This window comes from Hemicordylus capensis, chromosome 1 (genome assembly GCF_027244095.1).
Source record: "Hemicordylus capensis ecotype Gifberg chromosome 1, rHemCap1.1.pri, whole genome shotgun sequence".
NCBI lineage: Eukaryota > Metazoa > Chordata > Lepidosauria > Squamata > Cordylidae > Hemicordylus > Hemicordylus capensis.
The window spans coordinates 211799286-211825411 of record NC_069657.1 but is presented as its reverse complement, the minus strand read 5'-3'; the positions used below and the strand labels follow the sequence as shown (position 1 = coordinate 211825411).

At 43.3% G+C, this 26126-nt stretch overlaps 2 protein-coding genes across 5 annotated transcripts in view; one reads left to right on the top strand and one right to left on the bottom strand.

Annotated features, from left to right (window-relative positions):
• Nucleotides 1–6946, top strand: part of STAT1 (signal transducer and activator of transcription 1) — a 44371-nt gene extending 37425 nt beyond the window's left edge. For 2 of the 3 annotated variants that reach the window (XM_053273480.1, XM_053273489.1), the window contains exons 21-24: nucleotides 696–881; nucleotides 1754–1826; nucleotides 4244–4340; nucleotides 5854–6946. In XM_053273480.1, coding sequence (XP_053129455.1) covers nucleotides 696–881; nucleotides 1754–1826; nucleotides 4244–4340; nucleotides 5854–5877 — 380 coding nt within the window. In that variant the 3' untranslated portion in view covers nucleotides 5878–6946. Of the gene's footprint in view, nucleotides 1–695; nucleotides 882–1753; nucleotides 1831–4243; nucleotides 4341–5853 lie in introns of those variants that run through there. The other variant, XM_053273495.1, reaches the window with a different exon arrangement.
• A 661-nt stretch (nucleotides 6947–7607) lies between these two features.
• The window catches only part of GLS (glutaminase), a 113055-nt gene continuing 94536 nt past the window's right edge, over nucleotides 7608–26126 (bottom strand). For both annotated transcript variants that reach the window (XM_053273510.1, XM_053273528.1), the window contains 4 exons: nucleotides 16412–16473; nucleotides 14369–14445; nucleotides 14214–14277; nucleotides 7608–10644 (listed from right to left, as the gene is read on the bottom strand). In XM_053273510.1, the coding sequence (XP_053129485.1) occupies nucleotides 10488–10644; nucleotides 14214–14277; nucleotides 14369–14445; nucleotides 16412–16473 (360 nt within the window). In that variant the 3' untranslated portion in view covers nucleotides 7608–10487. The remainder of the gene's footprint in view (nucleotides 10645–14213; nucleotides 14278–14368; nucleotides 14446–16411; nucleotides 16474–26126) is intronic.

The following is a 26126-nucleotide window of genomic DNA, read 5'->3' as shown; positions in this document are numbered from 1 at the left end:
GTTTTGGCATGGAGTATGTGCAGTCTTGCATATACCTCCAATGTCTAATAAATACCTTATTTCCACTAGCAGCTGGTGTGGCTGGCTTGGGCTGGGGGCAAGGGTGGTGCACAATTCCTTTAAAAAATGTTGCTCTTTGCTACTTCAGGCGCCCAGTAGCCTCTGGGTACCAGTGGTGGCTCACCCTGCATTCTGTGGGGAGGTTGCCCGCCCCCGGCATTGCTCAGCTATTCAGGATTCTTATGTTCTTCCCAATCTTTTAAGCAAGCTCGAACAGGGTTTTGAGGAAGGTTGCATGCTAATGCTGAGAATGGATCAACATTGAAGGGAAGGTTGCTTCCTCTTTGCTGACCCTTCTCTCTAATGCATTTAACAGCCGCTTAATATATAGAGACTTGGTTGGAGATGCGTTCCTCATAACTTTGTACATCGGAAGTTGCCTTCTTGTCGAGTTAGACTCAGTGGACCATACACTCTACTGCTGAACCATGGCCTCACCCCCAATTTTATTTCCTGTGCCAGGAGAAGTTTCACCTGCTAAACGTCTACATGCCAAGTTTCTGTTAAAGGCATAGGAACAAGGGCAGTGGAAAAAAAGCTGGAAACCTGAATTTAAGGGGGGAAACTGTTCACATTGAAAATGAAGCTTTTAATCAAAGAGCTAACCAACGCTTTCTATCTCCCCCCTCCCCCAGATCCATCCTTCCATTCCGTAGAACCCTACACAAGGAAGGAACTCACAGCTGTTAGTCTCCCTGATATCATTCGCAGTTACAAGGTGATGGCAGATGAAAATATTCCTGAAAATCCCTTGAAATACCTTTATCCAGATATTCTCAAAGACAATGCTTTTGGAAAATACTACTCCAGGCCCAAAGATCGTAAGTCTTTAATTTATTTCACACACTTCTATAACATCCTCCTTTGATCTGTGTGATATCAGGACAGTATACCAAAAAATCAAAATCGGGGGGAAAACAAAGCCCAGTGTGCGGAATAAAAACAAAATTTTAAATGCTCTTCCTGTAGTAGGTTCTAGGAATAGTCAAGTTTCTATGATTGCAGGTCAAATTGGTATTTCTAAATGTGTGTTGGAGCGGTGGCGGTTTACAATTGTAGTATAAGTTAAGTGCCAGTTTTTTTCCTCCGATCCAAAACCGAGGTCTGGGATCCACAAGGAATGGAGGAAGGAAAGCAGCAGGTGTGGGAAGGACTTTCCCTCTAACTCACCACAATCCTTTCTGCCACCAATGCTTCTTTAAAGAGAAGAGGCAGCCAGTCCAAGTTTAGACAAGATGAGTTGGCTGTGTGTCCTCTTGCTCTGGTGTAATGACAAGACTTGATTATTCATTTTGCATCTGGTGTGATTTCCAGCACATGTTGATTCGGTGGAGAGAAAAGGGGGATTTGTCTCCTCTTTTCCTTTCTCTTAGTAAATAATCAGTTGGGGAATTTTATGTACGTATTTATTTTATCTATCTATCTATCTATCTTATTTATATACCACTTGATGTGTGTATATCTAGACAGTGTACAAATTTAAATCACAACAAATATGAAACAGAGTAAAATGATTAAAACAATTTCATTGAATAAAAACAGCTAAATAAATAAAATAAACAGTTTAAAATTAATTTTAATGAATACCTTACAAATCGGGTGGTTTGCCTTAGGCTGAGCACGTTGACTTAGATTGCCAGTGAGGATCAGTACTGTGATACTAAAGAATTGTTTTGGTTTTGTTTCATTTCAGCATCGGAGCCCATGGATGTGGAGGGCGGAGAAAAGGGATACATCAAAACTGAATTAATCTCTGTATCTGAAGTGTGAGTTTGCTGAGAAGACACCTGAGCGCACTTTCACACACTGCATTCTTACTTTTAGAGCTCTCACATTGTTATGAATTAGGGGGACAGGGCAGACGTCCCCCCCCCCCCCCCGCCCTCCTTCTGTACTGCTCTTGCAGTGCGGACATGCCTTCAGAATGGCCTCCAGGAACAATCACAGCTCTATGACATGGTGGATTCATGTATGTGCTGATTTCGACAGCTACAACATGGTCCAACCTATTTCTCCACCCACCCAGTCCACCCACTCCCACAAATGATGGTAGCCTGCCAGAGCACTCCTCCTCCTCCACCCACTCACTCACCCTTTACTCTTTACTCTTACCCTTGACAAAGCCTGCATGATAGATGTCACAATAAAATGTTCATGTTGAATATCAGTATAATGTGCTTCTTTAATTTAATGCAGTACTGACTGGAAAGAAGGAACAGATTGCCCAAAGTTGGGGGATGTGGCTACATTGTTTTTATTGACTGGAGAGGGACTGTGGCAGGGGGTAAAGGAAGGGAGGTGGCAGCGGCTGCTGCTGCTGGGAAGGAGGTGGCTTCTTTCTTTAAAAGAGGCTGAGGCAGCCCCCAAAGCTGGAGTGGGGGCACCTTGGATAATGGGGCTGAGAGCCACCTGGGGAAAGGTTATGTGGATGCGATGGTGGCTCAGCAGGAGAGGAAGCCTGGTCAGGTTCAAGTGGCCATGTTTCCTGCTCCTTGTCAGTGGGGGGAGAAGAGCCTGCGATGGATGCCCTCCCTCTGTCCCACCCTTCTGCTTTCCCAGGGTGGGGCTGTGTTCTCTGAGCAGTCTGCTTTCTTCTCTCCCGCTTGTCACGATTCCCTGTTCCCTTTTTGTTCTAGACATTGGATCTGTCTTGGATGCTGTTGAAACTTCTTTTGGCATCCACGGGTGCATGCTCTTCCTCTCAGTGACCTCACTCTCTTTGCTCCCAGAGCCCAACATGGCCTCCTCCGTTTCCCCAGCTGCACCCTTTCTCCACGCGACCATCAAAATGCTTTGCCTTCTGGCCTTCAGCTACCTCCTTCCACCCAGATTAAAATGGCTAATTAAAAAGCTCTTTGTTTCATTCCGGCACTCTCTCCCTTCTCCTCTTCCCCTCCACTCTCCTTCCCTTCTGCACGTCATCTTGGATTTCGAGCCAGAGGGCAGGGCCTCGCTTTTTGGTTTCATGCCCAGTTCTGGTATTTATAATGCTGTATTTAAATTTATGGATGGCTTTTTAATGTTGAAGGCCTTTTAAAGTGGTTTGCATTCGTGCTTCTTACTTGTGTATTGCAGTTTATCCTCTGGTAATACTTGTTCTAGTACTACAGAGAGGCTTATGCGAGCAGAGAGGAAGAGATGCTTCCTAATGTTTGCAAGGGGTCAAAATACATTTGCTGTAGAAAGAACCTAGCGGAGTTTCTAGGTGCATTTCTGGTATGCTCTTTTTCAGGGAGGTCTTCTTTTATATGAAAGAAGGAAGCATTCAACTCAGTTGATTTCCACCCACCCCTCTTTCAAAGTCCCAACATTTATGCAGTTTCTCTGCAATGTAGATCTTCTATCAGAGCTGGTTCCTGTGAACTCTAAATACCTGAGTACTATATTTGCCTGAGTGGCTCATTGCGTGTGAACCATTCCTGCATATGGTGTTATCCCCATTCCTCCTTAAAGCATGACCAATAATCAAGCTGCCATGCATGTGTGTTTGTAAGGAGGAATAGAAACATAGGAAGCTGCCATATACTAAGTTGGTCCATTTAGCTCAGTATTGCCTACACAGACTGGCAGCAGCTTCTCTAAGGTTACAGGCAGGAATCTCTCTCAGCCCTATCTTGGAGATGCCGCCAGGGAGGGAACTTGGAACCTAGATGCTCTTCCCAGAGTGGCTCCATCCCCTAAAGGGAATATCTTACAGTGCTCACACATCAAGTCCCCCATTCATATGCAATCAGGACTCTGCTTAGCTAAGGGGACAGGTCATGCTTGCTACCACAAGACCAGCTCTCCTCCCAATGTTAGGAATAGGGATATCAAACTTGGGTTCGGTCCACATTGATGTACCACTCATGTAATTGTATCTGTGTATTTGCAGCTCAAGTACAAAATATCTTCTAGCCCTAGGAAGTGGCTCTTAGTCATTGGTGAAGATAATGCTTAGCTGCCATGTCGACCAATGCGGGGAGGAATCTTGGAAAAAATCAGTGGAAGATATTGCTATCATACTATGCTCCCAGCTGGAGGCAAGCTAATTCTGTTTTGGAGCAAAGATGCATGTGTCCAACACAATAGAGCTAATCCTCCCCCCACCTCCTTTGAGAGAGAACTGCCCCAGCACCGATAATGTGTTGCTTCTGCCAGTTCACTAGAACAGTCATTTTTTTTGTCCCTTCTTGTCTTCCAGACACCCTTCTAGACTACAGAACACAGACAACCTCTTGCCCATGTCTCCAGAAGAATTTGATGAGGTCTCTCGAGTGATAAGCCCTGCAGATATTATGGTGAGTAAATAGGGCTGCGTTCCCATGATGCGAATGATGCAGTTAAAGAACATGGAGAACCTGAAATTCCCAGGCTATCCTGGTTAAATGGGTGTGGTTGACCAGCATTTAACTGGTGTAGGGTCAGATCTACCCATGTATCTATGCATCATGAGAACGTGGCCTCTGGAGCACAGTGCTCTGAGAACTATTGCACCATCTGCTGCTTTTGTAATGGATAGAAGTGTGTGCCCCTTCTATATTGCTCTCGTAGGAAAGGAAACTCCCAAGGACCACGCCATAGTCCTTGAGAGGTTAGCATGATCTTTGTGAACAAATACTTCTAGCTCCACAGTGTTTTAATCAGATCCCTGCAGGTGTCCTACACACACCTGCTCTTACATCAGGCTATCCCCTCCAGGGGAAAAAAATATCTCCCCTCACAATTCTAGGTTTGTTACATTCTGATGATTACTTTGGACAAAGAACCAATTTAGTGCAATGATGGTCCCTCCTTCCTTGCCTTTTCTCAACTTGGGCTACCACAGGACTCTGTGGGCAGCATCCAGATTAAATTAGTCATGACCAAGTCCCATTGAAATTAATGAGACTTTAGTCTAGATCAGGGCTGCTCAATTTAGGCCCTCCTGCAGATGTTGGCCTACAACTCCATAATCCCTGGCTATTGGCCACTGTGGCTGGGGATTATGGGAGTTGCAGTCCAAAAACAGCTGGGGGGCCTAAATTGAGCAAGCCTGGTCTAGATTAACTTGTCTCATTGATTTTCAATGGTGATTACTCAAGACTAACTAGACTGGGTGCTGCCCTGTCTATACATGTGTATACCCCATGCATCAAGTCCTCTGTGTAGATCTGAATACCAAGATCACCAGTAGGTCAGTGGGTGGTGCTCAGTCAGGTATCTACAAATCCTCTTGCCCGCTCACCAGTGACAAGTAGCCCCTGCCCTCTGGCGAGCAGGACACCCAGACTACAGAGATTTCCTCACCAGAGATCTCATTTCCAGTGCCACTTTTGAGAAGAAACAGCAGGAATGCTTCCTGAGCAGTAGGAGACTGTTGCCACTGTTTAACCATCCCCATATCCCAGTGCAAATGTCAGAGGCCCCTGCTTACACATGTGCCCGAAAAGGAGCTGAGGGGATTGCTGGCGATCACAGATTATGGCTGGCTGGTGAGCTCAGCCTAAATTTGTGGATCCCTTAAGCCCAGTACAAGGCCATACATACATCAGTTGGGATTAAACCTCTGAAGTGGCTTTCGGCTGAGTCAGACTATTGGTCCATCTAGCTCTGTACTCATTTGCACTGGTTGGCAGTGGGTATCCAGGGTTTCAGAGAGGGGGATCTTTCTCAGCCTTACCTAGTGATGCTAGGGATTGAACCTGGGATCTTCTGCGTGTAGAGGAGGTGCTCTACCAACCTTTTGGGGAAGGTCATAGCTCAGTAGTAAAGACAGCTTTGTAAGGGCGCAACATATAATTCATTACAAAACATGTCCTTTCCCCCCCCCAGATGTGTTCAGAATATGCATCGTAAGTGCTTGTCGGGTAGGCCTGCATCAAGACGATGTCACTTTCAGAATGCCTACCAGTCTGCAGCTAGTTGAGGGCCAACTGAAGTTCTGAACTCCATCGTATTCATCATCTGGTCTTTTGAGAAGAGGCCAAACATTGTAGTACGTGATGCACCGGCTTGCGGAAACAGACATGCTTAGTTGCTTCCTAAAATAGTTCTGCCGCGAGCTGTTCTGTACATAGTTTGCTGCTATCCCATTATGTAAGTGGAAAGGGATCTAAACTCATTTGTAAGGTGTGCATGTAGAACTCCAAAAAATAAAGGGGCTTCTGTATGCCTGCCTAATGCCGCCCTCCCGTAAAAGTGAACATTCTTTTGCAAATTGCATGAATTGGAGCACAAGCTGCCTGGTCCTGCCAAGATGGGAGCTGGTTATACAGCGACTTCAAGCAAAGCAGGATGAGTGGCGTGACCACTGTCGGCATGGCATTTGAGCTAGCCCCTGTCAGTTTGCTGTGGCTGACACGATGTGCCAGGGAAGACAGCAGTGGCACCAGCTGCAGCTACCAGTCAGGACAGTGGCGCCATTGCCTCTGTGGACGCAGCAGCAAGGTCTTCTAGCTCGGTTTACTCTTGTGCATCATGTCAGCCACTGATCACAATATACAGTTTCTTGCCTCTCTAAGGGAGAGGGTTAGCTTTGTGACAGGGACATAGAGACAATGGGGAGGGAGCTAGAGAACTGATGCATCAGCACATTTGGGGGTGGGCGGGGGGAGAGAGTGGCATGTGTGTGGTGGGGAGGGAATTGGCTAATTCTATCAAGAGCAGTGTGGAAATAATATAGAGCTATGCTACATGTTGCCCTGTAGATGCTGGCTTCTCCGTGTGAGAAGTGGCTTAACCCTTCTGCTGCTTGTGCTTCATTCTGCAGCTTGTAGAGATGTGTTTGTGAGGTTAAAACTATTTCTCCCTCCCCCTTTCAGTCTCAAATAGCTCATTCCCAAAGCTGCTATTTCCTAAAAGCAGCAGCTGGTAGATATCTGTATCATGTTATTTGGCATAATAAATCTTGGTGTTTATATATACATTTCTAGGGCTTCTGGATGTGAAGATAGAAAGACTTAAAAATTAGAAGTGCATGAAGATCTGGATCATGTGCAGCAAGTTAAGAGCTTTTCTAGTCTATTTCATTTTAGTTCAGGGAATGTGCAGTGGTGGCTATGGGTCTTGTGTGCCTCATGGTGGTGCCAGAAAGATTAGCGTGCAAAGTGTATTTACTGCAGTCTTAAATGCCTGTTTGCAACCCTGAAAGCACAGTAATCCTTTTAGAGCTAAGGCTCTGTGGTGCATGTTACATGGTTCAGTAGTGATGGTTTTGTCTACACAGCCCTAACTCTAGCCACCACTGAGCAGGCATATACAAAACACCGATAACCACTCCTATGGCATGGTTAAAGTCACATAGTACAGTCACTTGCTGAAGACTAGCAGATCCATGTCTGGTCATGTTGGAAGGACTGCTGCCTGGGAACCCCATGTCAGTTGTGTGATAGAAAAAGGGGATATAAACATCGTAAAATGCTCATGTTGCTGTGATGAGAAACACAACACTGAACTAGTCAGTAAGCCACCACGACATGTGTTTGTTGTATGCCTCATTAAACAAATGTAAGAGACTGACATGCTTCAGTTGCAACTGATAAGGTTAGAAGGCAGGAGAGAGGAATAACATAGCAAGCTAAACACACTTTCTTTTTGTATTCTGGTTTATTATGTTGTAAAAAGCAACACCATCTGATTTGTAGTCCTGAAAAGACATCTTGTTTTCAGAACTTTTATAGCTCAAGTATTTTAGATTAAGACTCAGTCATGGGAAACTATCAGCAAATACATTCATCACGGTTTATTCCCTACTATAAAGAATCTGCCAAATATCAAGCCAGATTGGTTACAATTACTTATAGGATTACTAAAAAGCAGTCATTGATAGTCCAAGCTCTGAAGCTTAAAAGGGCATCAGTCCAATACAACACATCCACAAAAAGGACAGGGAGAGGCATTTCTAAGTTCATTGCAATATTGTGTACAAAGCATGGTGTTGGCTTAAATAACTTCTAGATACTGTGATAAATAAGTAGAATGCATATACTTCAAAATAACAGAAGGAGGATCTCTTTGGAGTAAAACAATATCAGCATTTGGTAACCAAAACACACCTGAGTGTCAATGTGAGCAACAGTAAGCAGCAGAACTGAAGATTCGCATACTTGGAAGTAAATATACATCAAATGAACTCCCTCCAATGGACGCAAATGCTATACAGAATGCAACTTTCTCTTACATTGAGGAAAAACTAAATCTACCTGTGCAAAAGAGGCTAGTGCTAAAACAGCTCCTATATAATAGCAGAAAAGCAAATCAAACCACCTCTAAGGTATTTGGGTAAAATGGCTTTATTTGCTCAAGCATTTTAAAAAAAAAGGAGTAGTATTACTGTTTTGAATGACAATTAACTGTTTTGAGTAAAATAATAATTATAGTCTATTGAAATGTTAACTGTCCCAAGTTAATTCTAATAGCCTATAACCCAGAAATACACATAGATGTTCAGTTCCGGAGAAAAAAGTCTCTCCTAGGCTGCAATCTTTATGCCTCTAAGCGTTAGTCCTACAGGATCAATAGAGGAGTCCTCAGTGGTGTGGCTTGAATGGCCACGAGCCACCACACATTCTAATCCTAATTTAGCTAAATGAACAACAATGGAGGAATGTGGTACAGAACATGAAGGAACCAACAGATGCATGCAGCAAAAAATAAAGCTTGTGGAGCATTTTTAAAAACCCAACACCATTCTATGAGCTAATGTCAGACATGTTTTTGTTTCCACCAATAAGAACACGAGGGGTTTTGGTTTAGATTTGCTTGTATAGCTGTCTTCAACCTTGTCGGATGGAGACCTACCTTTAAACAAGACCCGTTTACGGTCTCCTATATGTCTTCCTTTCTACTCCTCCCTCCTACAGCCCCTTTATCTCCATGCCCTCCATCTTCCTGTTTATTTCCTTTCAAATTAAAACACACACACACACACACACACACACACACACACCATAAAACAGATTAAAAGGTAGTTGCACCACCCAGAACCTTTGGATGGGGCAGTATAAAAATGTAATAAGTGTGACCACACCTCAAGTTGGCTCACAACCCAGTTTTGAGTCCTGATCTAGTTGTTGAGGACCACTTTGCTAGCACAATGAGGTATAGTACTAAATTTGCCTCTCCTGTGCTGAATCTCAAACTTCTCTTTCCATATTATATGTGCTTTCCCAGGAAATTATCTTTGGGGTTAAAAGTCATTTTTATAAGCTTTCAACCAAACCTGATCAATGCAATAGGAACAACAGCTCACCCTAGCTGATCTACAGAAAGGGTGTGTAGCATCAGCAGAGAAGTACCATTTATATTCATTTCAGCTTCACACAGATGTTGTCTAGCCCCATCTCCATAAAAACAAACCAGAACATATATTGGTATTTAGATTTGGTATGACATGTATGCCCAATGTCAACAGTGACATCCTGGGCAAATGTCACCATTACTACTTTAATCTTAAGGGGTGCAGAGCAGACCCAATACACAAACTGCATGCAAAGCATGGCGATTTATGGATCTTTTGCCACTCGCCTTTATCCACCAAACAGCTTAATTTAAACTTACTCTTCTGAAAGTTGTCAGGTTTTGTGCTTGACCAGATTCAACACACTGACCTGCTAAAGCAAGCACACCCTTCTGTCATTGCCATGGTCTTGGCAAAAACCAAGTATGTGTGCATGTGTATGGAGTGGAAGCAGCTTACCCTGGCAAATGAAGAAACAGCTGGATATTAAAAGCAAAGGGGAACAACCCTGGAGGAGAAATCAAGGGGATTTGGAAGAAGCATTTCAATTCTAACGTCGTAGATCTAATTACATTCCTCTATACCTTTTTGGTCAAACAAACCTTTGAACAGATTCCCTAATGCACACTCTGAATAAAAGCGAAGCCTAGACCATTGACCACACAGTCTAAACATTGAGAATGACATGATGTAAACAGGTATAATGGGAAATAAACAAACACGTTCACACACATTTTAAGTGCAGATATGCTCAACACACCCAGAGTAAATCCACATCAGCAACAACTCTTGAAATCTAGCAGGACCATGTTTAAGCTTGCATTCATTCAAGAGTAGTCTGTGATTCCACCCAGGCACACTTTCCAGATGGCTTCATTTAAAAAAGGGAAAAAAGTTCTTGACCACGGAGTAAAGCTTCACGCAGAATAAAAAATAAGTAGTGCACAAAGCTAACGAGCTAATATTTCGTTTCTATCCATTATATGTAGCACGAGGTAATATTTCTCACATTATGAAGGAGATTCTTGGAGGGGGAGGAGTTTTGTTTTTTCCGGAAAGAACTAGATTTGTCCTGTGCGCATAACGAAGAAAACTCCTGTTAACACTGAAACAAATAGAGACTTCTGTAAAACATACATCACTATCCAACAGAAACACACACACTCTTCATAATCATTTTTCCACAATTAAATAGGTCATTTCGATTCTTGGGATCAAAAGAAGAGGGTTATAGTAAGCCGTCCAGGTTTTTCTGTACAGTTTGACTTTCCTTTCCATTGCTGGAATCGTCTGGAGGCGTGTACTGGACCTGATATTCTTGAAGAATCTTAAATACATCATGGTGTCCAAAATGTAACGCTTCATCCATAGGTGTGTTGTTCCATCTGCAATGGAAAGAATATCCAAGCTTAATAAGAGGCTTGGGGTATCTAATTTTCTATATAGAAAGCTCTCAAATAATGTGGTCAATGTATTGATTTTTGTTACACTGGAATCCGACCTTTCACCCAAGGAGCTTCAAGCAGAATTTAACCATCACAACAACCTTGTGAGGACTTGCTAGATTGGACTTGCCCAAGCACAGCTACTTGGATGAGTAAAGATTTGAATCTGTATTGACCAAATGCAGTATTGGTACCATACTGGCTCACAGATGGAAACTCTGGAAGGAATGACTTCGTTGCATTTTTCCAGAATGAAAACATAACTATGGGTATCATCCAAGCTAGATTAGTCATGACTATGTCCCACCGAAATGAATGGGACTTAGGCTAGTCAGGACCAATTTATCTCATTGATTTCCATGGTGCTTAGGCCTAACTAATTACATCTGGATGCTGCACAATAGGTCAGCTTCAGTAAGTTCCATTAGCTTTTCAACAGAGCAGCTGTGCCTGTGGATGTCTCATTAACCTTAGAATCAGGAACAACCCCACACATGCAAGAAGATCAGAGTGAAGAACTGTCCCCTCCCCTCCACTGATATGAAAAGGAAAGCTTTGGGTGGTGGATGGCCGGGGGTGGGGGTGGGGGTGGGGGGGATGGCTGGCGGGGAAAACATGCAGGATCCCACGTATGCATCAGAGCCTTCATTCAAGCTTCTGGACATCATTGGAATCTCCAAGCTTCTCAGTGTACCACACCCTAGACCCACAACTATCTGCCCAGCTGCTTTTTGAACATTATTAAATTTGGTTTGTCAGTGCCAAGCAGCAAGGTACATTAGGTGCTACAAGCTTTGGGTTCATTAAAGGTTGGTTTCCTCTTTTCTCCTCATCTCTTTTTTTTTCTTTTTGCACCATGTCTGTTGGGTTGCAGGCCTGTGGGAAGAGCCTGCTTTTGTTCTTTCATCTTTGTACAGCATCTAGAAAATGATAGGTGTTTTATAAATGAATCATCATGATGGAATTATGGTGCAGTCACATTTGGAAGACTGGGTGCATATTTGGTCACAGCATCTAAAAAAAGAGACCGAAGAGCTGGAAAAGGTGCAGAAGAGGGGGACCAGAATGATCAGGGGGCTGGAGCACCTTCCTTATGAGGAAGGCTACAACATTTGGGGATTCTGCGCGTTTAGAAAAAAGGCAATTAAGGGGATCATGGCTGAAGCTTATGATGTAAGACATGGTGTGCAGAGAGTGGATAAAAAGAGGTCTTTCTTCCCATTCTCTCAAACAAACACTAGAATGAGGAGTCATCCAATGAAACTGAATGGCAAGGGATTAAGGATAGAGAAGCAGACACAATGCCTAATTAATCTATGGAATTTGCTGCCACAAGTTGTGATGATCACTAGCTTGGATGACCTTAAGTGGCTGTGTTACTGCTCCAGGTCTCGTCTCTTTCGGAAACACACTTGATAGTGACCCAGGATGGGACCTTTTCTGCTCTGGCCCCTATACTGTGGAAAACCTTCCCTTTGGACATCTGTCAGAAGCTCTTACTGGCTACCTTTCACCATTCAGTGAAAATGCTTTTATTCTGACATGCTTCCCTCAACAGTGGATATCGGACCAGATAGGATGTTGGACCAGATAGGTCTTGGCCTATCTTATGTTAATTCTTGTGCATATAAGAACTCTTCATTCACTGAAATAACTGGAAACATCCCAAATATATTTACAGACCAATTTTAAATTTTGTTTACTCATATGCAAATCCCACCCAGTTCAATGAGGCTTACTCTCAAGTAAGTGCGCACAAGACTGCAGCCTCAGGAATGTATCCATTTTCTCATTTTGCCATTCATGGCTGCTTCAAGTTTTGGGGAGTTCTTAGAGCAACTTGACCTGTGAGGGCCCCACTGCTGCTATAGGGCAAAGGACATAGGCACAGTTGGAAAGGGGCCATGGGTCGCACAAATATGTGGGAGAGTCCCCTATGCTATCACAGTGAAATCTGAGGCACTAACACACACTGTGCCCAGGGCCTGGCAAGATCTGAAACAACCTGCTACTCCATTCACCTAGTTAATATATCACTGCGTAAAGGCTACAAGAATCTTTATCATTGCTTCTTGATCTAAATACATGAACATATGAATGTGTAGTTCTGCTTCCTATATGCAGCAGCAAAGCAGCACCGGATAAATCCGGCAGATTTCTGAAATTTCCCTTTCTCCCACCATGTTAACCTTCAAATCAGCTTTTTGGAACTGCAGAACCCTTAAGCTGGAGAAGAGCTTAAAAGGTCCCAGCAAGGAATAATGTCTTTAAAACATCCCATCTTCCTACTCATCCCAAGACAGTTATTTCCAATGTGAACTTTTGTTAAGTTAACTGCATTTTTGTTTTTAGCACCACCAGTTATGGCTATTTTTTCAAGGTGTAAGTAATAAGCTCAATGCTCTATGGTGTTCAGAAATGGTCACAGGGAGCAAAAGCAGAATACAGAAAGAATTGTGTTTCAGGCAGGTGAGGGCAACTGATACCCGTGGGTGGAAAAAGCACTCAGACTGCATTCATGTGTGGTCAACATACTCAACCATCTACACACAAATTTCCTCTGCTGAGCAGAGGCACCTTTTTTAAAGTAGTGATCCTCTTTACTGAGCAGGGGGAGAGCAACTGGCCCTATCCATCCCCAGCACAACATCTCTCCGGTGGCTGTTGCTAATGTCTATTTATGTTTCCTTTTTAGATTGTGAGCCCTTTAGGGACAGGGAACCATTTTAAAAAATAAATATGTAAACCACTTGGGGGACTTTTGTTGAAAAGCAGTATATAAGTATTCGTTGTAAATGACGTAAAAAACAAATCGTGCCTTTCTGTCCTGTCCAGAAACTGTGCTAAGGCCACGTGAAGTTCCACAAGTCTGTTTTCTATAACAGAGAACTAAACATTTCATTCTAATCGAGAGTGTTCTATACATGGTACACTAAAAGCAATAAAACCGAAGGTGAAAGTAAAGGAAGTTAATGATTCTTTATAGTAAACCATGAACAGCAACGTGAGTGGATACAGATCTCAGAACCTTAGCAGGAGGACATTCCAGCTACGAGGTACACAAAGTCTTGCTAACAGCCAACAGAGTTAGGTGTGCCCGACCTCATTGAGTTCAGTGAGTCTGGGCATACTTAACTGTGCATAAGGCCAGGCTGCAGGTTTGCTTCTTTCATAGAGAAATACATCTAGAGAAGACCTTAGAACATCTATGTGGGATCTGTTATTACAATTTTATCGCCTTGATGTTCTTCCAGAAGGGCATATATAGACATCTTGTTCTCTAAATTTTGGGAAGGATTAGAATTTTTTTATTCCCACCCCCAATAAAAGAATTAACAGATGGTCAATTTAAATGGGCAGCACTCTGAGCTAAACCTCAAAGAGACAGAATTCTTGTTAAAAGCCATCCACATTTCAATCCACAAATTCCTTGGTCGCCACTGCTTCTGCAGCAATGTCGGTATTGTTTAATGGATTGTTAATACTCTACCTTTAGTGCAGATGCTCACCTGTCTTTGGGGAAAGGGTTCACTTTACAGGCTTCCAGCAAAAATTTAACTACCTCTACGTGACCTACAATACAAAAAGGAATAATTTCATGCACTCATTTCATTAACCATACTAAAATGTAATCACTACTTGAGGAATGATTCATTGCCACAACCTTCTGCAGCTGCTACGTGCAATGCTGTCCGAGAATCGTAGTCTCTCTGCTCCATATCCATGCCCGATAAAGCAAATCTAAAAAGAAAAGTTGGGAAATGTAAGGGAAGAATCCAGTCACAAATACAAGCAAACTATAATAAGGCAGAACATGCAGTGTTCCAGGCCACCTTGAAATAAGGGAGAAGTGACTGGTTTCTCCTGCTTTGGAAGTTTGTATAGGAGGATGGGGCTGCCATACCAATTGGGAGTGTCTCCTTTCCCCTCCTGACACTAATGGTCGATCGCATTGCTGATTTGTTGGATAAAAGGAGCGAGAAACCAGGAAACAGCAAGGGTTGGAAGGAGAGGAACTGGGGATTCATGGAGGCATTCAAACTAATGCCTGAAGAACACATCTCAGGAAAAAGCAGACATAAGTGAAGTGAAGAAGAACTGGGACAGAGTTTTCTAAATATAATATCAGGGGTGTAGCTATAATTGAATTGATGGGTTCAAAGAACCCTAACCTCCCAGCTCCTGAGGGGCCCAGAGCTCCACCCCTTCCTATTTTCGTCATTATCTCCCTCACTCCAAGGGGCCACTGGGGAGAGGGGAGAACACAGGCCCCCTCTCCCCTAGCTATGCCCATGTATAATACAGTATACTTTGGGAAAATTGACTACTACATACAGAAGGAGTAGACCAGTCACAGCAGTAAGATGAAGACAGACACAACATTGTCAGAGCAGAAAGATCACTCTGGAAGCTTAGGGACATAGGAAGCTGCTATATACTGAGTCAGACCATTGGTCTATCTAGCTCAGTATTGTCTTCACAGACTGGCAGCGGCTTCTCCAAGGTTGCAGGCAGGAATCACTCTCAGCCCTATCTTGGAGAAGCTGCCAGGGAGGGAACTTGGAACCTTCTGCTCTTCCCAGAGCGGCTCCATCCCCTGAGAGGAATATCTTGCAGTGCTCACACCTCTAGTCTCCCTTTCATATGCACTCTCACTACATTTAATCCAGATCTCTTTCCTCACAGTTGAACATACGAAGCTGCCTTATACAGAGTAAGATTATTAGACCATCCAGTTTAGTATCGTCTACACCAGGGGTTCCCCACATGGGTTCCTCCAGATGTTGCTGAACTAAAACTCCCTAACCCAACAATAAATTGTAGCTGGAGATGATGGGAGTTGTAGTCCAGCAACATCTGGAGGAACCCAGGTGGGGAACCCCTGGTCGACACTGACTGGCAGCGGCTCTCCAGGGTTTCAGGTTCCCAGCCCTACCTCAAGATGCCAAGGACTGAGCCTGGAACTTTCTGGGTGCAGAGCAGGGGCTCTTCCCTTGAGCTGTGGCCTCTCCTTGCCAAGCCCTAAAAGAGTGCTGGGAATCCGAAGCCCCGTCTCCCACATAGAGACACCTTTGCATCCCCACCCACCACACCTGACAGGCACAATTCTCAGGGCAGTTTTGTATTAATTTTTTTTTTAAAGGAAACTTGTTAATATGAGATGATGAATTAATAGATACTCAGGTAAGTGTTCATATAGCACTTTTAAAAATTAAGGAAAACAAAGTGGGAACAGTTCACTTGAACAGTCCATAGGGGCGGAGAAGGACCGACATTTGAGCCAGCATTCAGTTTGCTGGTATTTATTTATGTATTTATTCGATTTCTATACCGCCCTTCCAAAAATGGCTCAGGGCGGTTTACACAGAGAAATAAACAAATAAGATGGCTCCCTGTCCCCAAAGGGCTCACAATCTAAAAAGAAACATAAGATAGACACAGCAACTGTCACTGGAAGTACTGTGCTGGGGGTGGATAGGGCCAGGTATGCACGTCTGTCATTTCAAGTGCAAAGCTGTGAGGGAGCTGGGCTCAAACAGCACCTTCAATGTTCTCCATTTTCATATTGGAATGTCTTCATCCCAATGGAGGATTTTATTTGTTCTTGCACAAACAAGAACACTACTAGATGTGGGTCTCTGGGCACATGTAAAAACCAAACACATGTGTTCTACTAGTTAAGGTCTCACAATTATATTAATTTTACCTTCTCAAAGCAGATACATCACCCGTGTAGGCAGCAAACAAGAGATTTATTACAGATTTTACCTGTAAGCAGAGAGGGAAGAAAAGACACAAGTTAAAGGCTGTTTTCCTCATTTTCTCTTGGGATACTTGAAAAGGAAGCATAAATATTCTAAGGAACACCAGAAATTCTGTCAGTTTTGTCAGCTACAACCTTGTATGAATGTACACTTGTAGCACCCCAGATAAATGCAAAGCAACCACCATCTCAACTGAACCAACTGGTAACTACCTTCAATCTAAAGTTTGAGTCTAAAGAGTATTTGACATATAACTAAGAAAATAGTATCAGGTAACCAAACATCCACTTTTAAAAATAAATATATCCATGTTTCATCTTCTGCAGCTCATTTATAGGTTTATTACTTTGTACTATTCAAGAACATCAAAGAGGAGATGGGTGAAGCGATCAAAATGCACGACAAAAGTAGGTTTATTAGCAGACACCTTTAGAGATCAAATGTTCAGCATCAGTTTCAGATCGACTTGTAAAAGAATATGCTCCAAAGCACTTAATAGAATGGGTAGAATAATTATCTGAAATATTCTCTCCCATTCTAAAGGAAGCAGGAGAATATTCTTTTCCAAGCCTAGTTTCAGGCTTTTACTCTTTAGTATGTTCAGCTTGGCAGTGGTAGACTATTAATATTTGCAGCGTCTGATTACATTAGTGAGATAATGTAATGTAACTAATGAGAGGCACCTAGCAAATTCTCTCACCTATATTTATTTTTTATTTATTTACATTTATATCCCGCTCTTCCTCCAAGAAGCCCAGAGTGGTGTATTACATACTTAAGTTTCTCCTCACAACAACCCTGTGATGTAGGTTAGGCTGAGAAAGAAGTGACTGGCCCAGAGTCACCCAGCAAGTCTCATGGCTGAATGGGGATTTGAACTTGGGTCTCCCCAGTCCTAGTCCAGCACACTAACCACGACACCACGCTGGCTCTCTATAACCTATAACACAACCCAGCATAGCATAGTGATTAGAGTGTTGGACTAGGACCGGGAAGACCCAAGTTCAAATCCTCATTCAACTATGAACCTCACTGGGTGACTCTGGGCCAATCATGTATCTCTCAGCCTAACCTACCACACAGGGTTGTTGTGAGGATAAAAATAACCATGTATACTGCTCTCTGAGCTCCTTGGAGGAAGAGCGGGATATAAATGTAATAAATGAATGAATGAATGAACCCCAGTAGTTGCCATTAGAAACACACACAAAAACATTTTCATGGGTACACATTAAGTGTGCTGTGTGAAGACGGTAACCCATCACATGTTCATGCATCAGAATCAGCAACAGCCCAGGTCCACATAAACAGAGAGCAGCATTTGTCACTGTGTTTTTAAGGGGCAGTTACTTTTTGCTCACCTATCCTTCCCTGCAACTTTGTCCATTTTAAAGTTGCAACTGTGTAAAATGTGACATCAACGGGATGAATCTCTCTTTACATACTTTGGTAGGTGGTTTCGCGTTTAAGTTGTAGGGTGGACAAGCTCAAGGATAGGAACTTCCTGACGTAATGCACAAATACATTTTAAGATGTATTAACCATCAGGTTGGGATACTCGGGGCCTTCAGATAGGCTCTCTGAATTGTGACAACACTGAGAAACATGGAGGTGCCTTACTTAAGAATTCTCTTCAAAGAGCTCCATTACCTTAAACCAGGCTTCCCCAACCTGTAGCCCTCCAGAGGTTGCTGAACTATAACTCCCAGCATACCCAGCCACAATAAATTGTGGCTAGGGATGCTGGGAGTTGTAGTTCAGCAACCTCTGGAGGGCCGCAGGTTGGGGAAGCCTGCCTTAAACTGATGATGCAGCATAGCCCCACCCACCAGAGTATAGTAATCTCCTATAGGGACATAGGAAGCTGCCTTATACTGAGTCAGATCCTTGGTCCATCTAGCTCAGTATTGTCCACACAGACTGGCAGCAGCTTCTCCAAGCTTGCAGGCAGAAGTCTCTTCTCAGCCCTATCTTGGATGCCAGGGGAATATCTTACAACACTCACATGTAGTCTCCCATTCAAATGCAACCAGGGTGGATCCTACTTAGCAAAAGGGACAATTCATGCTTGCTAGCACAAGACCAGCTCTCCTCCCTTATTTATAGCATGTATAAATGGATGGGAGGAGCAAGCTTTAATTGTAATTTGCAAATAATTTAGATTTTACTATATTATTTTTCCAGATATGATTTTTTGTCCTGTAACCAGAACAGATTTCTTGTGGAAAAATCCATTGCCAAGTTCCAGGATTTGCCAGCATCCTGATGCATCACTCTGCCAGAGGTAAGAGGGCCTCTGCCTGCATCTGGAGAAAAAGTCATCTGGAACAGGCTCGTGATCATTCCCACTTGGAGGCGGGGAGAGTCATAAGTGGGCAGTGTCACTGTGTCATTCTGGAACACGTGAGCTGCCATGCCTCTTTAAAAACATGGTGTTGTCCAGACACCCCAAAGAGCAAATGGGGAGCAGTAACTTACTCTAGCCTACGTGGGTAGGGTAGGGACCAGGACTGTTTGCCCAAGATAGACATCTCTAAAGAATCTGAATCTCTCACGGATCAGAAATCATGCTAAAGATGTGGGCCAAAAACATGGCAGTTGTCCATACATCTGCCTTCATGCTTAATTAGCATGTCTGGATTGGCAAGAACCATCAATTCCTTACAAGCAACTGTTATCACTAGCTCCTCTTCTTATCTCCAAACAGCAGCAGAAGGAAAACTCAAAACTAGGAGCAAGTGCCAAGGATGCAGGGAACTATACAAGACATGAACAGAATAGTGATGTTTGCAAGACAGATTCAAAATGGGACTCATTTCCTTGCAATTAGGTGAGAGAGAAATAGTCCTTGAATCTTTCACTTAGATACATAAACCATGAGAAATTGGCAGAGTAACATGAGAACTAAGATAACAGTGCAGTCACAAGGGCCAAATGTTTCCAGGCACCCTGTTTACTGGAACAATCTTTGGCCAAAGAATCCAAACTTTTCTAAATCTGTGTGATAAAGGCATCCCATCTTGTCCTACATGGATCTAAAAGCACACTCAGTATAGGCCCTGAAGGTAAAGGTGATTCACCCTCTTTGTAGCTTAGCTTCTTAGAACCACCCCTTCACAGTTAAAAAGATCAATAATCAGCGAGTCAGATCCTACTAAGTCCACAATGAAGACATTAAAACCAGCTAATGATCACCCAAGATTGTTCTAATCTGAAACACAGAACAAGTGTTAAAAGTCATATTTGATATTCCTAAATTAAATTTATTCCTGGATTTTCTATTCATGTAGGTAGTGAAAATCTGTGATGGCCTCAGAAATCAAATTACTTACCAAACTGCAATTTACGTACTTGCAGAAGAATTAAAAGAGATGTTTGGCAAGAGACTTGCAATTATGTAATGTTAAAAGCAAAACTCCTACGGATTATGAGAAGAGAGCAGATGGACCATCAAGAGGAGAGCAGGAACAAGGAGGTAGAGTAAGGTGTGGAAGGAAAGCAGTTAAATAAGTGTATTAAGGGAGAATGGAGGGGAGTAGCATGACAAAGTAGCTTAGTATAGCTGGACATCCAAATATGAGCTATCATTAATTTCATTTCTGACTTATCCAATCCAAAGGATGGCAAGAAACAATCTAGGATTCAGCATGATATTCTATGGAAGATGGCGGTATGAGCATCCTAAATATCGTTCTGCCTCAGGATCAGGAGAAGAACCTGAATCTGTAGGAATTCCCTTCCTCTCCTACATTAAAGACAGAGGGAAAGTAGATGCAGTCAGTTCAGGAATACAAAAACCCAATTAATATAACTGGCTCCAAATAATATGAACATAAACATTGTCTTGCTTGCCCTCATTATCTCTCTCTTTGGTACGAAAGTCAGTTCTCTAGGGAATGGAAGCCAAGAGATGATGATTTGGACCAAGGTCACTCACCCAATCCATTCATGACATGGGAAGAGAGCTGGTCTTGTGGTAGCAAGCATGACCTGTCCCCTTAGCTAAGCAGAGTCCTGACTGCATATGAATGGGGGACTTGATGTGTGAGCACTGTAAGATATTCCCTTTAGGGGATGGAGCCGCTCTGGGAAGAGCATCTAGGTTCCAAGTTCCCTCCCTGGCATCTCCAAGATAGGGCTGAGAGAGATTCCTGCCTGCAGCCTTGGAGAAGCTGCTGCCAGTCTGTGTAGACAATGCTGAACTAGGTAGACCAATGGTCTGACTCAGTATCTGGCAGATTCTTATGTTCCTATGACAGGATCTGAACCCCACCGTCTCATCAGATGGCCCATAAAGGATTAAGTGGGCTGTGGCCCCTCTGAGCCTTGGAATATACTGTCAAAATATAAAGCGTGTGCCAAAAGTAGGAGCTGTAACTGCTTATATAGAAGGAAAAACCTGCCTCTCCACCCAAATGTTAGAAATGTAATGGCGTGATCAAAAGCCCTGAGCACACATAGGAAGCCCAGCAAATTCACAGCAGGCTATTCCCCCCAAAGAGACATGTGAGGAAGTTATAGTACAGTGGATCAAACTAGGTATTCCTCGAAGCAGATGTGCTATGCAACTGTGTGCTTCGTTTCCCCTTCTTAAATCGCACAGGCAAGGAAGGGCTGATCCAGGCTGGGGCCGCAGCGGGGGAGGTGGGCTTTAATGTTTGCCCCCATTGCAGCCCCGATCCCGAGTCCCCACCCCTACACCTCTTGACCATAGAAAAAAACTGCCACTGGCTATCTGTGCAAGAAGAACATCACAGCAGTTTTGACTCTTCGAAATAGGATCACAAGGGATGAATAGGAGCTGCAAGTACTGAGGCTCTGTTTCCATTAATGAGAACGCCTTGGTTAATGGCTTCACGGTAGAGGTAAGTTTGATGAATGGATCTGAAGGACAAGAAAGAGAAGGATGGCAGCTTGTAAGTGGTTCAGGCAGGGAGTTCCATTCATAAGGGGGAATGCTGTCTGATCCTCCACATAAATTAAGCTGAACGTATTAAAGACGGTGTGTAGGCTGAATTCAGAAGGCACATGCTTTGCCTTAATTGTAGTTTAATTCAAGGATCATGATTTGAGAGCGAGAGCGAGAGAGAGAGAGCGCATGCGAACACACACACGCTTCCAAGTTCTGGACCGAGATGCTAGAACTGTGTGTAGCTTGGACAGCTAGGTATGGAGGACTTTTTCTCATTAAAAAACCTTCCCAACCTATGCTTGCATATAACTAAATTAGGGGTGCAATCATCCACATAACATGGGTATTCAAAGTATGTGTGTAGGTGTGAGAGCGGGTGGGAGGGATGAGGAGGGAGAGGGGGACCAATACCTGAAATTACCATTTTCTTTATTCACACTGTTGAGTTGAACCCTTATGGGAAAAGTTATGGATCTTAGAAGGTCATGAACCCCTTTCACTCCATAGTTTCCTGGCATTCAGCAAATGCATGAGGGGTAAGTGGAAAGGCACTAGCTAGCTGCACTCCCCGCGCCCTCCCAAGGCCAACCAGTGTGTCCACTGGCCACAACCCCAGCAGCTGAGAATACAGCATTTGTCCGAAAGGCACAGAGCTGAATGCAGGCAGTGGGAGAGAACCTGCACGCAATTTGAAATCCTGGCTGTTCAGGGTCCCAAATTATGTGGAGGAACCCCACCCCACCCCTTCAACTCTGCTCCTTTCAGACAAATGTCAAACACAGATAGCACACACATTCTTGTTGTCCCAGTCACATGTTTGCTGAATGCAGGGAGAATACTGAGTGAAAAGGGCCGTGGAAAATTTATAATCTAGGTTTGATTCCCCAAGCAAGCTGAATGAGAGCCCCCAAATAAGTTATTGCTAATGAAAAAGGCTAGTGGCAGAGGCAGTTTGTTTTCAAACTGAGCTGCTATGGATGCAAAAAAATAAATAAATAAAACAAATACATTGAATATATTAATTTTGCTCAAAGATGGATTAATGCCCTGAGAATTTCATGCCTGAGGTCAATGCAGTTTGATCACAGAATATCAACATGCCCGGCTTTCCTGACAACTCCTCATGCTCTTTGAAAAAACAACACAGGACAGTCCTCTAGATTTCTAATGAAATAGAGATATTAGTGGCTTTTAATCTTTCCACATGACTACTCGGGGTGGGGGGGGGAGATCAAAGGAAGCGGAACAAGCCTTCCATGTAAATGTTTGATTAAAGACCAATAGACCAAGCTACAAAAATGAACTAAAAGGAAGTCAGAGGACACCTACTCACTATCCAACGGCCTGAATGAAGAGGACAGTCTTCAGTTCTCTCCAAAAGATTGGAAGCCATATGGCTCACCTGAGAACAAGGGGGCAATCACTGAGAAGTCCCAGTCCCGCATGTTCAACCAAGATCTTCAGCAGGCGTCAGCACAGAGCCCTCCTGCCTGATCTAGTTGGAGGAGTAGGTTCAGCCAGAGCAGGTGGTCTTTAAGTTACCTGGGGGCAAAGTCATTTAGGACTTTAAAGGTATTAACAACAAGCACCTTGTTTTGGGCCCAGAAACAGACTGGCAGCCAGGGCAGTGCCTTCCAGATTGGAGCAATATGCTCACTCTGGGAGACTCCAGATATTAATCTGACTGCTGCATTCTGCAGCATCTGTAGTTTCTGACTAATTTCCAAGGGCAGTCCCATGTAGAGTGCATTGAAATAATCCAAACGTGACGTGTCTTAGGAGTGGGTGGCAAAGCCAGATCCACCTTCTTGAGGAAGGGGAGCGGCTGGTATAAAGGCTGTGTAGAAGCCAAAGCAGGTGTGAAGGGACTCTTGGCCAGCACCACCTCCTGCTTTTCTCTAGGAGCAACATCAGGTCCATGAGGACTCCTCCCAAGCTGCACGCATACAACAGATGTCTCCTAGTTCACTGAGGCGAGCAGCATATAGAAATAAGCAAGAGTTGGGCTCTAATGAAATGATCTGGACATCAGCTTGGTAGCTTTCCTTCCCAATCAGTTGGATGCTGCTAGAAGGAATTTGTGATCTGCAGAGCACAGGCACAGAATGACAGTCTATCTCCTGCCACTCTTGACAGGCAATATCTCTTGGCTCATCTAATGTTAATGGCAGCATTTGTACAGCATTTGTTGAGTGGGCAAAGCACTTCGCATATATTACCAGTGTACGCTTTACATCCACCCTGTAAGGTAAGAGAGAGGACTTGCAAGAAGTCATCTTTGACTGCCATTATCAAAGCGACGCTCGGAGTACATGTTCACAGTTCGCAGGCTGCCGTGTGATCTTCTGTGTGCCTAAGTGAGCGGTGCAGTATTAAGGGCAAGCATCCCAAAGTGGAATACGACAACAGCTGTTGTCCTTGCAGAGCCTTTGCACCTATTGTTAACGGGATATGCCCGTGTTAATCTGGCTCAGCGTGGGATTAACGCCGAGATACAGAAAACAGGGTCTGTGTACTGTGCGAGGTGAAATGAGTTTCTAGTGAACCTGAATCGGAACTTCACAGACTATTTCACTTTTACACTCTTGGAATTTCTCTCGGCTACCTGAGAGGGCTGCTAGATATAAAAAGACCAAAGGCAGTAACAACATTATTGCAAAGTATTAGTGATACAGTACTGAAGTGGGAAAGGACAAGCTCATTTATGCACAGAACAATGAGCAGGTTATACATAAGCTCTGGACTTGCATCCCAAGCACAACTGAGTCACATTAAATCGGAGCCATGACATAACAATTTCCAAATTCTATAAGCAAGCCTTTAAAGAGCCTGCAAGAAGGAAAATGAGCATTGATTTAACTCCAAATCCAGCCTAGTGCCAAAAGACAATGGCCAATGTGTAACAAAACATGCCTTTAAAACCTTCATGCCACATTAATATTGACACCTCCTCCTGAGACGGGTCCAAAGCATGTGTGCGCGTGCAAAAGGGTGCTCAGTTTTTGGTACTACAATTCAAAAAAACTGCTGGGAAAGATCCAGAGGAGAACTATGAAGATTTTTTTTAAAAAACAAAAAAACTCACAAGCTTAAGGAACTGGTATGGAACCATATCATTCATTACTTTTTGCAAAGAGCACATAAGTAATCAAGTAGTAGCCCAAGAAAAGTGGGGGGAGCCTTCCAGTTTTTAAAAGGGTGTCGGAACTATTGCCTCTCTATCCTTCAAAAACTGGACCAGAAGTGGACAGTAAGAGACAAAGACACATTCAGCTTAAGCAGTAGTCATTCAGAACAGGAAAATGCCATCTCTAGAAACATGTTTTCCTCAACATAAAACAATTCGTAACTGAAATCCTTGTGCACAAAACTCTACAGAGTAGAAAGCTAATCTAATAGACAAGAAATGTAGCAACAATTCAAATCTAAGCATGGTGTAAACGTGGGAAGAAAGAGGAAAGCAGCACAGAAGGGATAAGAAAGGCCACATTACAGTCCACTTTTGACTCAGACCACCACAATCAAGATGATTTTGGTAGAATAAAGTTTCATTTCACTTTTCTGTACTCTACACAGACAAGTCAAAGTGTTACCTCCATTACGATGATCTAGACTCCAATACCCAATCCAAACAACAGAACATCTCAATTTGGGGTGACATCATAATTTTTGTCTGGTCAAAGTACATAAGGTACTTTGGAATAAGGTACCTTGGAATTGTACAACTCAGTTTATAATCAGGATTCACCATGGTTTTGCCCTCTAGGTGGCAGACGTTCAAAACCTTTTGCAAAGGCTGCTAGCCTATTGGGAGATTCCCCCCTCCACCCCGCTTCCCTCCAAATGCGCTGGCATTAACTTTACAATGCTGTTAGTGTAGCTTTTATTTTTGGAGGCTGGCTGCAGCATTAGCTGGTAAAGCTGCTTCCATGGAGTTTATTTTGGAAGCACAGTTGTGGAATTAACTTGAAATGATGCTTGTGTAGCAGTGATTTGCATACCCAGAACAGTACCTAAAGCCCAACCCTGTGCCCGCCCGCAGACTGCATTTGCTCTCAAAAGCTTTTAGAGACTTTTGAAAATATAGCGTAACACAAATAGTAAGGCACAGAGACAACAGACTAGAAAGCCATATCTAGCCAGCATTCAAATCTAATATAAATAGGAGAGTAGACTATCTAGAAGTATGCAGTTTCTGAAATACAAAAATATTTGATGGGAGATTGGCACAATATCGATTTCTAGAGAAACGTATTACTATTCCAAGCATTAAAATCTGTAAAGTAGAGGTAACAAACTGGCTTGCTCATGCCAAGCTTCTCTCAACAACTGTTCAATATATGTGAAAGTAGCAAGGTATGGATATGGTATGTCTCAGAACAGCATGTGACAGCAGGCACCTATACTTGACCCACAATCATGGCAGCAGATATATCCACAGGGGAACCATGAAATGGTTCACCCCACTTCTAACACAATCAGACAAATGTCCAACATGGGGCCTCTGTTGCTCCATGTGTCATGGGAACAGAGTGTGTGTGAATGAGTAGTCCTAAGTCTCTTTTTAAAATCCAGGATGTTAAATCATTACCAACTTCTAAGATGCTCCAGCCTTGCTCTTTTTCTGAGGAAACTGTGTTGGACCTAACAGTGGTGTCTTATGAGGAATATGGTTCAGTTTTCCCCTTGACTGGATTCTAAAATGACTAAACATGGGGATGGGGGCAAAAAAGGCAAGAGAAGTG